Here is a 14997-nt window from a genome sequence, read left to right as displayed (position 1 = left end):
CAAGACCCTAGTCAAGGGGAGGTCCCATCGCTTTTGTCTAACTTGGTTATTCTCAACTGAATGGGTCCAGGGTGTCTGAGTAAAAAAACACGTATTTATTTTTATTAAAAAAAACTAAAAATACTCCAGTCTGACCTTAAATTACATAAACCAGGTAGAAAATGTGTAGAAATTATGAATTAAAAAAATTTACCTCAGACTTTTTTCTTTCTTCATTCACAGTATTTTTAATATAGTGCTGTTAGCAGTGCTATTTTGGTTGATTTTGTGGTCTCAAACCAGAGTTTATTAACATTCTTCATCAAGAATATTAGTATTGTTTAATTATTGAACATTAAAGAGATGGGAATGTTGTTCCGTTGACATATAATTGCTACATTTACTATCAATATAGCATTAAAAATAGTTTTTCAGATTGTATTTTGGTGATTAATTTTTGCGACTGAAACAACTTGGTACAATTTGGGTCCTGAGGCAAAACCAGTTGAGAACCACTTGTCTAACTCATGTCTTTCTACCACCTTGCGCATGTAACTCTCAGATAGTGTCATTAATAGAGGTTCTGCGTCTGTCTTTTTGTCCTGTCAATTTTCTGTCGATGCAGACAGTCTGTAGGTCTGTCATATGTAGATGTTGGTCAATGTTGAAGGTAAAGTCTCAAGCAAGCATGATGTTTTTACCACTGTCACCCCCCCCCCCCCCCCCCCCCCCATTTCTGCCAATGCCACCGCGCTTAGCCCTCCAGTGTTTGTGTTATGAACAGCTTGTTGCCTTAGGGACGGCATTCCTTTGAACCTCACTGGTTTGGATCTGCTGCATGACAAGCTGAGTATCGTCTGGAGAGAAAAAGACAAGGAAAAGTGGACAACCCTGATTTGAGAAATGCTGAAATTATACAGTTTGGAGGCTGAAATGTCTGTGAAATGAGTCAGGTTATCCCTTTGACAATTACGCTTTGACCATACCACACCTGTTGGACTTGAGTCCATTTGATTTGTGTTTTTGCCCCCACTCACCTACCCTGTTTCCACATCCTCTCACCACTCATGCATGTGTCTGGCCTGGCCTCAGTTTTGTCTAACTTAACCTGTTTAGTGATGCATTTCAACATTTTTTTTACCCTGACCTTTACCTAGAGAGGATCTAGGAAGTGTAAACATCTTGTGTTCACTGCTCACTACATTTGAAGTTGAGTAGATTCAATCCATTTCCCAAATAATTTCATAAACATTACAAAACCATAAATCAAATCCATCCACGTGTATTGCTTCAATATCTTGGAGGTTTAGGCCTACTATTTTAGGTCTAGGCCTACATCTTCTAGCAAACCTTGTTAGATAGTCTGAAGTATTTTACATATAAAGTGAAAACATTACAGCAGATTAAGTCTGTTTTCCCCACAATCCAATATAGGCTATGTTTTCGTGGTTACATTTCTCTGTGATATAGCAATTTACTTTCTCTATTAAGACTAGCATATTGGTGCCATGAATGCAACAAGTAGGTCACTTCCCTCCAGGCCTAGATGATGGTATTGATTCATGACCAGGCCCGATGTCTTTTTCTATGGTAAAATATTCCTCCCACACCCGTCCAATGGAAGTTGCTGCCTATGTTTTCCTCTTGGAGGAAAAGACTGAGGTCATCCTTACAAGCCTCTGCAGTTTCATTTCCATACCACACTTCAATTAGTATAGAGACTTGAGCATGGTGCTCCTCACATTTCTGTTTAGGCTTATATAGCAGCGACTGGATTTGTGTCTATGGATGTGTCTATCTTCAAGCTTGCCTTTGCTGCTTCCAAGTGCTTTGGCCCCTTCGGGCAGTGATTCTGAATGAAAACACTGACAGCGGCACACACGCTGTCTCACACACCTGCAGCCCACCTGTCCTGCCAGCGGTGGCGACGTCCTGTCTGCATCAGTACATATCAGGGTTTTTCTGGATCAAAAAGGGGCTTAGGTGGTGGGCGCTGCAATGGGCGTGTGGCAATGGGCGTGTCGGCCCCTATCTTGGGGGATTTAGTGACTTTTTAAGCCACTTTCCTGCAATTCTACAAATTTCTTCATGGCGCTGAGAGATTTGTGCAGTTTTAAAGCAAATTTCCTGCAATTCTATGCATTTTGCCATGGCTAATGCTGTTCTTTTGCTGAAACATAAAATCAATTCTGCAATTCATTGGTTTTCAATTTTTTTTTCAATTTTCCCTGACTGTCTAGCTAGTGATTGTTAGTTCTCAAAGATTATATTATAATTTTTTTTTTTACATCTGATTTCAGTCATTTTAAGTTTACACTGAAAGATTTTTTCCATCCCGAAAAATAATATTTTTTATTTATAAAAAAATATATATATATATCATTTTTTTAATGTTTATCTATATTTTTTACACAGTTTGTCCTGGGCGGCCCGAAAACACTTAGGCGGCCCGCCCAAGGATTTCAATGGCAGAAAAAACCTTTCATGTAATGTAATATCATATACAAGCCAGAACTAGATGTGCTTTCAGGTCTATTAATTAGCTCCAAAACTGCCATGTTCTTGCATCTTTCTCTTGAGTAGAAAATAGGAAGCTGACGAGTTCATCGTTGTTGATTTCTATTTACTGCCACTAACTGTTATATAGGCCTAGCGTATGTTTATGCCACATATAAATACATGATCATGCATAGTACTGTACAACCTATGGTCACCTAACCATTGTTGTTTAGACATGGTTTAGTAGAGTTTGACTCATCCAGTGTTTGAATATCTAGTTCAATTGTTCTAATCTAAATAGCTTTAATGTGATGTTTTAATTGTTGTTGTTTTTCCTTACGTGTTTTCTCCTTTTTGTCTGCAGTCCTTCACACTGACCAGAAAGCGAATCGTACACTACACCAGCTTTGACCAGCGGAAAAGGGCCAACGCTGCTGTTTTAATCGGTGCCTATGCTGTGAGTATCCTCTCTCTCGCTCTCTGCAGGGAAAGGAAGTTATGCAAGGGGAATAGTGTATTTTGGGACATTATGTCATGCTGCACCTCCCGAAGTAATGCAGCTCAAATCATTTTGCATTAGTATCAATATACCCAGATGTGCCGATGCACATTTCCCCTAGCGTATTGTTTTTATTTTGTTTTGGCGCTTTTGTTGTCAATCAAGGCCTTTTTTGAGTGCTTCTTTCAGCCAGTGCTGACTTCCTTCAAGGTGACACAACCCCTGCAGTTTTAACCATGCCAGCCAGGTCTCTGACTCCCTTGGAGTCAGAACAGAAACGGATGGGAGCTGCTGATATATATAGTCAGCCCTATTGTCCTCAATGTCCTGCCACAATGGCCCTATCTTCCAGCCCTTTTGAATGCCCAGCAGCTCCTGTTGCACTAGGCCCTATTCATTTGGCCCCTTGCTGCCATCCATGGTTGAAGGCTGTCCTTTCGCTTCCAATCAGATATCAGCCTTGACTGTAATGTGTGACTGCATCCCCTGCCAGCTGGCTGCTCTGTCACGTGGCAGTAAACGAAAGGATTTATCTGGTGCTTCTGTTGCTGTGCTGTGATGATGACATGCCTTATGACAGATGCCGTAGATGACATGATTATCTCCGGCAATGTGGGTCAGTAGTGTTTCACTCAGTGGACTGTGCCCAGTCCTTACCCCAAGGGAACAGACGGAGGGGTCAGCATCGGTCATGACAACCTTGTATGTAATTTAAGGCCCTACTCAGAATATTTCCATTGTGATGCCCAGCATCTAGAAGCTTTAATAAACCTGGACTTGACCCTCCTCTAAGGTAAGCACGATATAGGCTATATCAGGCTTCATTCTGGTTTCGGCACTTAATGGCTAAACGCATGATTGATAAACCACAGTTGTTGTGTATCTCAACCATGTTTACAGTTTCTTAACTAGCTAGCCTATCTAAATCCCCAAGTAATATTGTATTGCTGGCCTGGGTTAGATTGAATAGGGTTTTTTCTCTATAGCACTATTTGTCTTGCTAGCAGCCCAGGCAGGCCTCATAGCTCTGGGAGGAGATATTAATAAGCAGCGTTGCAGCAGGGGGCATGCTGGATTATAATCTGGATTTGGGTTCCTATCCTGGATAACAGTGGCAGGAGGATGGTTGCATGCCATAATACACCCCTGGTCCTCCCCAAACAACAGACACCCCTGAAGTGAACCCTGTATAACATACTGTCCTATGCACAGCTGTACTTAAGGTTCCATGCTAGCTTTGTCCTCTCAGCATGTCTAGACACTAGCCATATTGATGCACACTAGCCATATTGACACATGGTCAGATGCTCTTCAGTATTTATCCATGCTCGAAAGAATTTGATGTACTGCACTTTCTAACAACAAATAGGATTTGATCCACTCACCTTAAAAGATAAGTTTACCCAAAATCCACAAACTCCCAAGGGATTCCGTACATTGAAACTAGTTAAGTGGAGTTTGCCCTCTCCCCCCCTCTCTCTCCATGTAGTGCTGTACTGAAACAGCTGCAAAAAAGGGTCACGTGACTCATGACGTTGCTGGATGCAGGCCTCGCTCTGCTCCATTGCCAGTGAATTGATGCTTCAGAAATTGTGTACTGTTTTATTAGCTATTTTTGTCAAATGTACTAGCGGTTTTGAGTCAGGAAATGTGTACTTTTCCAACTGAAACATTTGCCCTAATTCATATAATTGTTTTATGTTGGCGACTGCCACAGTAGCTGAAATGGATAACAACTGTGCATGTGTGCTCTTGGGGCAATCCCTGCTATGTAGAAACTTCACATTATGACCTTATTCCCAGATGTTTTTTGTCCCTGATAAGTGTAGACCGCATTACACATTAGTTATACAAGGTAAACAACAACCTACAAATCTGTCTGACGACAAAATACTCGCAAGTTGTGAAGAACTCTACTGGAAAGTCGCCGACGGTGTCGTCGAACCGTATTTATTTGAGCCTGAGTATTTGAATGAAGAATTGAGGCAAATTGGGCTTCAGTTGGCCGTCGATGCCCTAGCTGCCGCAGCAGTAGCTGCACCACTGACCCAACCCATGCCCAGGATCAACACAGACTGGTGGTGCAGTTGTGGCAATTATGCTCCAATACCTCGAATGAGGAATGTTTGTGCTGCAGAGAATTTGAATACGTTACTACAATTCTTACAGAAATGGAGGAACGTAATGATTGCTTTTGCGATCACAGGGATTTTGATGCCCACAAACTCTGATGTCCTGGATTTCCCCCCCCCCCCCCCCCTCGTATCTAATGAGTAAGTAGCTTAACTTTACTTTATTGAATGGTTATCACAAACATTTGAGTGGAACCCTTAGTCGGTTTCTGTTTTCATATTAGCCCAAAACATTAAATAGCCTATGTCTATTTATCGCAATGTAAGGTGGCACAATGTCTGTTGTCTCTCTCCCCCCCGTCATAAATGAGTAGGGTATATACAGTGCATTCGGAAAGTAATCAGACCCCTGGACTTTTTCCACTTTTTCCCCCATTTTTTTACGTTACTTATTCTAAAATAGATGTAAAAAAAATATATGCTAATCAATCTACACACAATACCCAATAATGACCAGGCAAAACAGGTATTTAGATTTTTTTTGCAAATGTATAAGAAACATACCTTATTTATGTAAGTATTCAAACCCTTTACTCAGTACTTTGTTGAAACAACTTCGGCAGCGATGACAGCCTCGAGTTTTCTTGAGTCTGATGCTACAAGCTTGGCACACCTGTATTTGGGGAGTTTCTCCCATTCTTCTCTGCAGATCCTCTCGAGCTTTGTCTGGTTGGATGGGGAGCGTCGCTGCACAGCTATTTTCAGGTCTCTCCAGAGATGTTAGATCGAGTTCAAGTCTGGGCTCTGGCTGGGCCACTCAAGGACATTCAGAAACTTGTCCCGAAGCCACTCCTGCATTTTTTGCTTTTTTTCTTACGGTCATTGTCCTGTTGGAAGGTGAACCTTCGCCCCAGTCTGAGGTCCTGAGCGCTCTGGAACAGGTTTTCATCAAGGATTTCTTTGTACTTTGCTTTGTTCATCTTTCCCTCAATCCTGACTAGTCCCTGCTGCTGAAAAACATCCCCACAGCATGATGCTGCTACCACCATGCTTCACCGTAGGGATGGTGCCAGGTTTCCTCCAGACGTGACGCTTGGCATTCAGGCCAAAGAGTTCAATCTTGGTTTCATCAAACCAGAGAATCTTGTTTCTCATGGTCTGAGAGTCCTTTAGGTGGCTTTTGCCGAACTCCAAGTGGGCTGTCATGTGCCTTTTTTTACTGAGGACTGGCTTCCGTCTGGCACTCTAGAGCTCTGTCAGCATGACCATCAGGTTCTTGGTCACCTCCCTGACCAAGGCCCTTCTCCCCCGAGTGCTCAGTTTGGCTGGGCGGCCAGCTCTAAGAAGAATCTTGGTAGTTCCAAACTTATTCCATTTAAGAATGATGGAGTCCAGTGTGTTCTTCAATGCTATAAAACAATGTTGGTACCCTTCCCCAGATCTGTGCCTCGACACAATCCTGTCTCAGAGCTCTACGGACAATACCTTTTGACCTCATTGCTTGGTTTTTTCTCTGACATGTACTGCCAACTGTGGGACCTTATATAGACAGGTGTGTGCTTTTCCAAATAATGTCCAATCAATTGAATTTACCACAGGTGGACTCCAATCAAGTTGTAGAAACTTCTCAAGGATGATCAATGGAAACAGGATGCACCTGAGCTCAATTTCGAGTCTCATACCAAAGGGTCTGAATACTTCTGTAAATAAGGTAGTTCTGTTTTTTTATTTAGAATAAATGTGCAGAAAATGAAACCTCTTTTTGCTTAGTCATTATGGGGTGTTCTGTGTAGATTGCTGAGGAACATTTTTTATTTAATCCATTTTAGAATAAGGCTGTAGTGTAACAAAATGTGGAAAAAGTCAAGGGGTCTAACTACTTTCAGAGTGCACTGTATGCTAACCTGTAGAGCACCTAGGCCTTTATGTTTACATGATATGGTGCAATGGTAATAACACAAGAACACCTCGAACTTCAAGAATTAAACTCCACTGAACTCGTTTCGATGTATGAAATCACTTGGGAGTTTCTGGATTTTGGGTAAACTTTCCTTTTAAAGGGGATACAGCTATTTAAGGGATTTATAAATGAATGATATGTACCCATTGATTCTTGAAGAATATAACTTATAAATGACTCATGAGCTTAGTTTAACTGTTGTACTCCATCAGAAGCCAAACTATATAAGCTGTTTTACTGTTTGTTAACAAAGCAGGGGTTGGAACGAAAATTATTTTTCAATAGTTTCGTTCTGAATGGAACAATACATTTTTTCCCCTTCCATTCCACATTTCCAACAAGCAAAAAGTTCTGAACCAGTTCAAACCATAAAGTAAAATTTTATATCGTTCCTTTTTAAACCTGTTTTTATATATAGCTCAACATTAATCAATTAGTGCTTATAGAGCACCAATCAGTGACTCGCATCCTTCAGAGCGTTGGCTTAACGTTGGACCAGAGATAGCTAACAAGCTTGTGTGTGCAGAGCGGCAGCAGAATACATTTCCTGTATTGGCCAATAGGAGACTGATAACGTTGTGGGAAGAGTATTGCACTGATGGTATGTCTAATCTGTCACTCGGTGACCCTCATTAAAGCTGCTATCACTTATTCCTTCCTAGACAATCTCTCCAGGGTAGATGCACAAAACGAAGCGCTGAGCTAAATTTTGCCTGAACCTTGACCGATGCCCAAGATGAACTTTTCAGTCATTGACACTGAAATATCACGTTCTCTTTCAAAACCAGGCCATATAGTTTATCCCAGCTGCACGAGTCATTAGCTCTCAAATGCACACTGAGAACATAGCATTCAGAAATCAATATCGTGCCTGGTGAACTGCGTTTAACCAATTTAGATGGGATACGGGATGTGATGTTTGTCTGCGTTATAACATCTGTAGCTACATCATGTGGATTGTGTTGACTTTAATAAGGAGAGAATGTGCTGGGAACACGGCAGGGCGGTCTGCTACTCCCTGTGTTTTCTTTCCAAGTGGGTCTCCATTGATCCGATCACGTGATTGTGTGGGCTCTGTTGAGCCCTCCTGGCCCTGCTCTCATTACAGAAGTTTGGTGCTGCTCTTCAATACAAATGACCCGCTTTCAACCCGAGAGGATTATATGTGGGACAAACAGCTGGCCCACATTCTGTATGATGGATCACGTGGGACAACACACTCCCACACCAGCAGAATAGTTTAATCTGGTGTGTTTTTGATGGATCCAATTGTCTGACTGGTGAATATTTCATGAAGCGGGAGCAGGAATAACAAAGCTCTGTTCTACTTGCTGAGAAGACGCCGGCTTCATGCACTGTTTGGCCTCCGTGTCACCAGACCCACTGACACACAAGCTGCATTCACAAGCCCACTCTCCCATACATGCCCCTAGTCGAGACAAATCATCCAGTCAACCTTTGAAAATTGGCACTCTAGGCCATATGTGTTAATTGTTTACGCCATGGTCCTGTTACAGCAGTTGGGTGTAAGAAAGTTGGTCTTAAACGCTAGGTCGGTGGCGTAGCTACGTCCGACTTTGGGATCAGAATTGACACCTGGTGCACCAACCAAAAATAAGACTAGTCGTAGCTAAGTCTGGCTTAAGCAATGTGCGTTCATGCGATTTAATGCTTCATATTGATGGTTGCTAGGCAGCGGTCCTTACTAGGCTGTTACCATCCTTGTGGCAGTTCTAAACTTTGCGAGGCATGTCCCATCACTTCGCAAAGCCCACCACTATGCATGACCTTTCTTAACCACAACTGTATGGATCAATCAGTAATTACTATCACTGAATTACGAAAATAAGTAGACTGCCATTGAAGGCATTTATCGTGTTGTTGCTTACTGAAACTCCCAAAGTCATCCAACCGTTTTAGATACTTTAAAGCGACAGCCGTGTGTTGTCAACTGTAATTTCAGCACCGTTATGATTGGGACAGCGTTATCGCGCTGCTTTGAGACAACCGTGGGGGGACTCCTCTTGATAAATCCATCAATGTCAGATTTCTGTTTTCACAGAATCTTCGTTTTGAGTATTTGGTTCCAATTAGGCTGGGAAAATGTTAGCCAAATTCAGGTGCGTGGTCATGATGATAATCTAGTTTGTCTATCAGTTGTCAGAACATTTTGCTAGCATGTAAAGTAGCCTACGCTAGCCTAGTATAACAGGTGGGTCGTTTTGCTCCTCACTCATGTAGTAGCCTGGGCTATATTCTGAGTAAAAACCCTTGTCTGATAATCAATCAACCTGTTTCTTTTTCACTGAATCTCCGTCTGTGTATTTGGTTATTGGATCTATTAGTTTGCTGATATCTGATCAGACACATTTAGCGTGCTGTAATGTAGAGTATAAATCAAGTGTGTTATTTTTGCGATTGACTCGCGTATAGGCAACTCGAAAAGCCCACAGTGGCTGTGATATATGAACACGAAACTCACGTCCTTTTGAAAATATAGATAGCTATTTTCTGTGCGTGTCAGGAAAGAATGTCCCAGTTGAACGCCCTATGCCTTTTCTCTACTAGACATACAGTGAGGGGGAAAAAGTATTTGACCCCTCTGCAAAACATGACTTAGTACTTGTTGGCAAAACCCTTGTTGGCAATCAGAGGTCAGATGTTTCTTGTAGTTGGCCACCAGGTTTGCACACATCTCAGGAGGGATTTTGTCCCACTCCTCTTTGCAGATCTTCTCCAAGTCATTAAGGTTTCGAGGCTGACGTTTGGCAACTCGAACCTTCAGCTCCCTCCACAGATTTTCTATGGGATTAAGGTCTGGAGACTGGCTAGGCCAGTCCAGGACCTTAATGTGCTTCTTCTTGAGCCACTCCTTTGTTGCCTTGGCCGTGTGTTTTGGGTCATTGTCATGCTGGAATACCCATCCACGACCCATTTTCAATGCCCTGGCTGAGGGAAGGAGGTTCTCACCCAAGATTTGACGGTACATGGCCCCGGTCCATCGTCCCTTTGATGTGGTGTCCTGTCCGCTTAGCAGAAAAACACCCCCAAAGCATAATGTTTCCACCTCCATGTTTGACGGTGGGGATGGTGTTCTTGGGGTCATAGGCAGCATTCCTCCTCCTCCAAACACGGCGAGTTGAGTTGATGCCAAAGAGCTCCATTTTGGTCTCATCTGACCACAACACTTTCACCCAGTTGTCCTCTGAATCATTCAGATGTTCATTGGCAAACTTCAGACGGGTATGTATATGTGCTTTCTTGAGCAGGGGGACCTTGCGGGCGCTGCAGGATTTCAGTCCTTCACGGCGTAGTGCGTTACCAATTGTTTTCTGGGTGACTATGGTCCCAGCTCCCTTGAGATCATTGACAAAATCCTCCCGTGTAGTTCTGGGCTGATTCCTCACCGTTCTCATGATCATTGCAGCTCCACGAGGTGAGATCTTGCATGGAGCCCCAGGCCGAGGGAGATTGACTGTTCTTTTGTGTTTCATCCATTTGCGAATAATCGCACCAACTGTTGTCACCTTCTCACCAAGCTGCTTGGCGATGGTCTTGTAGCCCATTCCAGCCTTGTGTAGGTCTACAATCTTGTCCCTGACATCCTTGGAGAGCTCTTTGGTCTTGGCCATGGTGGAGAGTTTGGAATCTGATTGATTGATTGCTTCTGTGGACAGGTGTCTTGTATACAGGTAACAAGCTGAGATTAGGAGCACTCCCTTTAAGAGTGTGCTCCTAATCTTAGCTCGTTACCTGTATAAAAGACACCTGGGAGCCAGAAATCTTTCTGATTGAGAGGGGGTTAAATACTTATTTCCCTCATTAAAATGCAAATCAATTTATAACATTTTTGACATGCGTTTTTCTGGATTTTTTTGTTATTCTGTCTCTCACTGTTCAAATAAACCTACCATTAAAATTATAGACTGATCATTTCTTTGTCAGTGGGCAAACGTACAAAATCAGCAGGGGATCAAATACTTTTTCCCCTCACTGTAGAATGTACGCCCAGGCGTAGCACGTAGATGGGCTAACGCCCAGGTGGTGCAACAGGTATCATTTTTATGTCTGCCGTAGAACACATTTTACGTCGGACGTAGAGTTACGACCAACCGGTCCCGGGGCAGTTTTCACTGGTTGTTTCCAGAGGAATTTTCACATTGTCTTTATTTTCTTTGTTCAGAGTAATTTTTTTGCAAGTCATCCAAATGTTATGAACACACCTTGTACTCTGGCTGATAAATTAACTTATTCAGTGGAAATGAAATGGCAGACGTGCTGCTCCACTCTGTCGTTGCTACTCCTTGTATGGATGTGGGATGCTGAGGTGTTGAGTTCCGCAGTGTTTCGTTTTTAGCGTTGATTCAGATGAGCTACCTGCGTTGCTTACACGGTTGGGAGAGCAACACGTTCATGAATGGAGGACGTAACTAGCGTGTGCTTTTTATGTCCTCCATTTGGAGAGCCCGTGGTGCTGAGACGTGGCCTACTGGCCTCTGCTGTTGCCTGTGGAATCTCATCTGTGTGACACATTCTGTGTCCTTGTCTCCCGATCATGTTATATTAGTGCTCTAAGAACCTATCTTTTCAAAACCTGAATAAATCGGGAAGCTGGAGGATTACCAAAATCATGGAATGAAAGCTGTGTGGCTTCAGTAATTCAGTCATGGTTTATGAACTGCTTCCCTGTCTCTCTCCCTCCCTCAGGTCATCTACCTGAAGAAGACTCCAGAGGAGGCCTACAGGGCTCTGATCTCAGGCTCCAATTCTTCATATCTTCCCTTCAGGTAAGACCAGCCATGTCCACACTATCACACAGCAGCATGGTTTCTTGCCACAGAAACCATCATTGGATATTTGCCTTGGAAGCACATCTTGGCTAATTCCCTTACCTTTGTATCATGGTTGAGCTTACAGAGGTGTTTTTGTTTTACATTGTGTCTCTGCAGTCCATATTGTGGGGCTTTAAGCAGCTCGCGTACCTTTCGTACTGTGCTTGCTCTGCCTAGTGCATAGGACTGGTTCATTGGTCTGTTTCCCTGCCTTGTCTTGTTTCCACCTCCAGAGGAGACCGACACCAGAGGCTTCCCCAGTTCCCGTTTTTGTTTGTGTCACCTGAAACGGTGACGCCCTGTCTGTCCCTGGGACATCTGATACTCTGTAATAACTCTGCTATGCAACCCGACAGCACAGACATGGGTCACAGCTCCACAGCACAATTGGTCTCCTTTCTGTCATCCTCGTCGTCATTTTCCCTTAATCCTCTTATTAACAGGGTGTATGTCTTACAATAGATTGGGCCTGTGTGTATATGTATGACGCATGACATGAGGCTAAAATAACTTCCGGAGTGTCTCGTGTCTATCAAAACCAGTTATTAGACCTGAAAATGCAGACGAATTGGTGTGCTCTCGGATTGTAATAATACTTCATATAGTAAGGTATTTTGGTAGTCCCAGGCTTGTGGCATTGACAAAAAAAATCTAGATTCTACAAGTTTAGCCTCCAATTGTTTTTAGTCAGTTATTATACCTGCCTTACTCCAAAACAGAACTCGTTTGTTTTACTCTGCATATTCCACCCACTCCATGAACACACACATCCCCTCTCTCCCCAGCATAACATGGAGTTAATCTGCTTTCTCGTGGCATAAGATATCTATGCCTGTTGTGGATCAGCGGACTCACTCTTTAAAAGGATTGGGCTACATTTTTAGAGTGGGCGTGACAAAAATTGAATAAACAAATCTTTTCCCATCACTCGCCATTGTTAGGTGTGTGAAATGGTTTAATCTTTGTTAGCCTGGTTGCTTTCACTTGTCATATAACACAAACAAACAAGCAGTTTGGAGGGAGTGTACGGTTTAGAATGGATAGCTGGATTAGATTTTGCCTGGCTACCCAGACTCCTTGCTCAGGCCAAACGCTACACCACGCCCATGGACATTAGCTTCTTCTCCGCAATAAGTCTGGATCAGAGTACGTTCCCGACCTTCTGACCGTCTGGTTGGCCCAGAAACGGATGGGTTGGGCCAGACCCAGAACACATGTGGGTGACGCAGCGGTTTTAAAAATTGATCATTGGCTTTGATACTTTGATTGGTTAGAGACAATCCAATCGCTGATGACTGTTTTGTAAAATGCCCCTCTTCACCTTAGTCAGACTGCCTTAATTGAAGTAATTTGGAGTGTGTAGTGAACCCGCAGAGCAGTGGAAGAATTTAGTGTGAGTCGTCAGGCTAGATTAGAGCTGCTTTAATTTGGTATTATTATTTATTTACCTTTATTTAACTAGGCAAGTCAGTTAAGAACAAATTCTTATTTTCAATGACGGCCTAGGAACAGTGAGTTAACTGCCTTGTTCAGGGGCAGAACGACAGATTTTTACCTTGTCAGCTCGGGGATTCGATTTTGCAACCTTTCGGTTACTAGTCCAACGCTTTAACCACTAGGCTACCTGCCACCCCACACCTGGGTCAGGTGGGGCTTCTGTAATCCCAGCTGGTAATTTGGGGTCAGTCGTGTGGTGTAGACGTTGTCACAGTTTGTTGATGGAATTGTCCATTGTTAGATCGTCTATGCATTGAACAGGCCACAGATAACAGGAACAAGGCTATAGTGTGTACGTGCTCCGTAGCGAATATCCTTACTTCATCAGCTCCTTCCTATTGAACTGTGGAGGGAGTCACACCCTCATGATCAGTCCCATCAGCATTCCAACTCAATTTCATATGGTGGCGAGGAATTAGGGATGTCGTTGGGGATATATAGATGTGATGTGTGGGAGCAGGAACGGGACAGAGGGTAAGTAAAGTGAAGGCATGTCAAGAGCTGTTGTATCTGTTCTCTGCCCCTACATTGACCTGTGATTGAGTTCTGTGCCTGTCTTGTACACATGGTCTGTGATTCATTGCTTTGTGACGTGGGTCAGCAGCCAGGCTCTATGGTCGATTTTTGGCCATTGTTGGCCTGAGTTATGATTGTGACAGATATCCACCTTTAGGGCTTGTCTCAACCTGCCGGTGGGTTTGGTGAGTTGAAGCTGAATAATATCATATAGTCCCATGGACTCTCCCTATGTTGCTAGCAAATGGATGAGAGATTAGGATATCTCACTGAACCCAGTTGTCCTTGCTGACTTCTCTCTCTTGTCAGTGCTTGGTTACAATTTAGGCCTATCGTCACTACATTCCTATGTTCTCCGACTACTCTTCCACTCCTTTTTTTATTTACTCACTAACTTACCACGAAGCATTGTATCTATCCACCAAAAGAAAATAGCGATCTGAATACAATGTGTACGACTTTGGAGTCTTCCTGGTCATAGAAGAATCATAGGCGCTGCAGTGTTTGCAGTTAGCCCTGTTGTCTCCTCTCTGTGGCGACGCCTCTATTGGCGCTCTCTTGTTTAATTGGGGCCTTGTGTGGCCCACAAAGATGGCCTTCTTGCCGGGACCACGGGGCTGTGTGAATGGAGAAGAATGGAGCTTTGTCAGTTTACTTGACCAGCTCTAATGGCCCCTAGCTAAAGGGATGGCACTTATGTAACTTGTTGTGTTGGGTGGAGAATGAACGAGTAGAGATTGGTGAAGAGGGGAGATGGTGTTCTCATTCGATCATTATGCTCTCTTGTCCCGCACTTTAAGCTGTGGGAGCATTCCCAACTACGCTAGAGCCCTATTTTTACATACTTGTGTAACGAAGGCTGGACAATCCTCCTCCCACCACTCTGCGTTGCCAGCACAATTTAGTTTCCTTTGAACTTGATTTGATGGATATCGCTGGGCTACTTTTAGAAAGTCTATTTCTAACTGGGCCTTTGACCTTATTCGTCCCACCTCTCCCCAGTGGCTCCCTCCAGAGGGTCGTGTGTGTGTGTGTGTGTTTAGAGAACAGTTGGACACAGATGCTTCCCTGATCCTCACCTCCCATAGTTAGTAGCTGACTTATTTTAACTGTGCGGACTGGAGTTTGGTTTTTGGATGGGGT

At 43.3% G+C, this 14997-nt stretch overlaps 1 protein-coding gene across 2 annotated transcripts in view; it reads left to right on the top strand.

Annotated features, from left to right (window-relative positions):
* Nucleotides 1-14997, top strand: part of LOC120054662 (dual specificity protein phosphatase CDC14AB-like) — a 47172-nt gene that overhangs the window by 2515 nt on the left and 29660 nt on the right. For both annotated transcript variants that reach the window (XM_039002190.1, XM_039002189.1), the window contains exons 4-5: nt 2843-2935; nt 11717-11796. In XM_039002190.1, the coding sequence (XP_038858118.1) occupies nt 2843-2935; nt 11717-11796 (173 nt within the window). The remainder of the gene's footprint in view (nt 1-2842; nt 2936-11716; nt 11797-14997) is intronic.

This window comes from Salvelinus namaycush, chromosome 10 (assembly GCF_016432855.1).
Source record: "Salvelinus namaycush isolate Seneca chromosome 10, SaNama_1.0, whole genome shotgun sequence".
Taxonomy (NCBI): Eukaryota; Metazoa; Chordata; class Actinopteri; order Salmoniformes; family Salmonidae; genus Salvelinus; species Salvelinus namaycush.
Note: the sequence above shows the minus strand (reverse complement) of the source record. Positions and strands in the feature narration are given on the sequence as shown.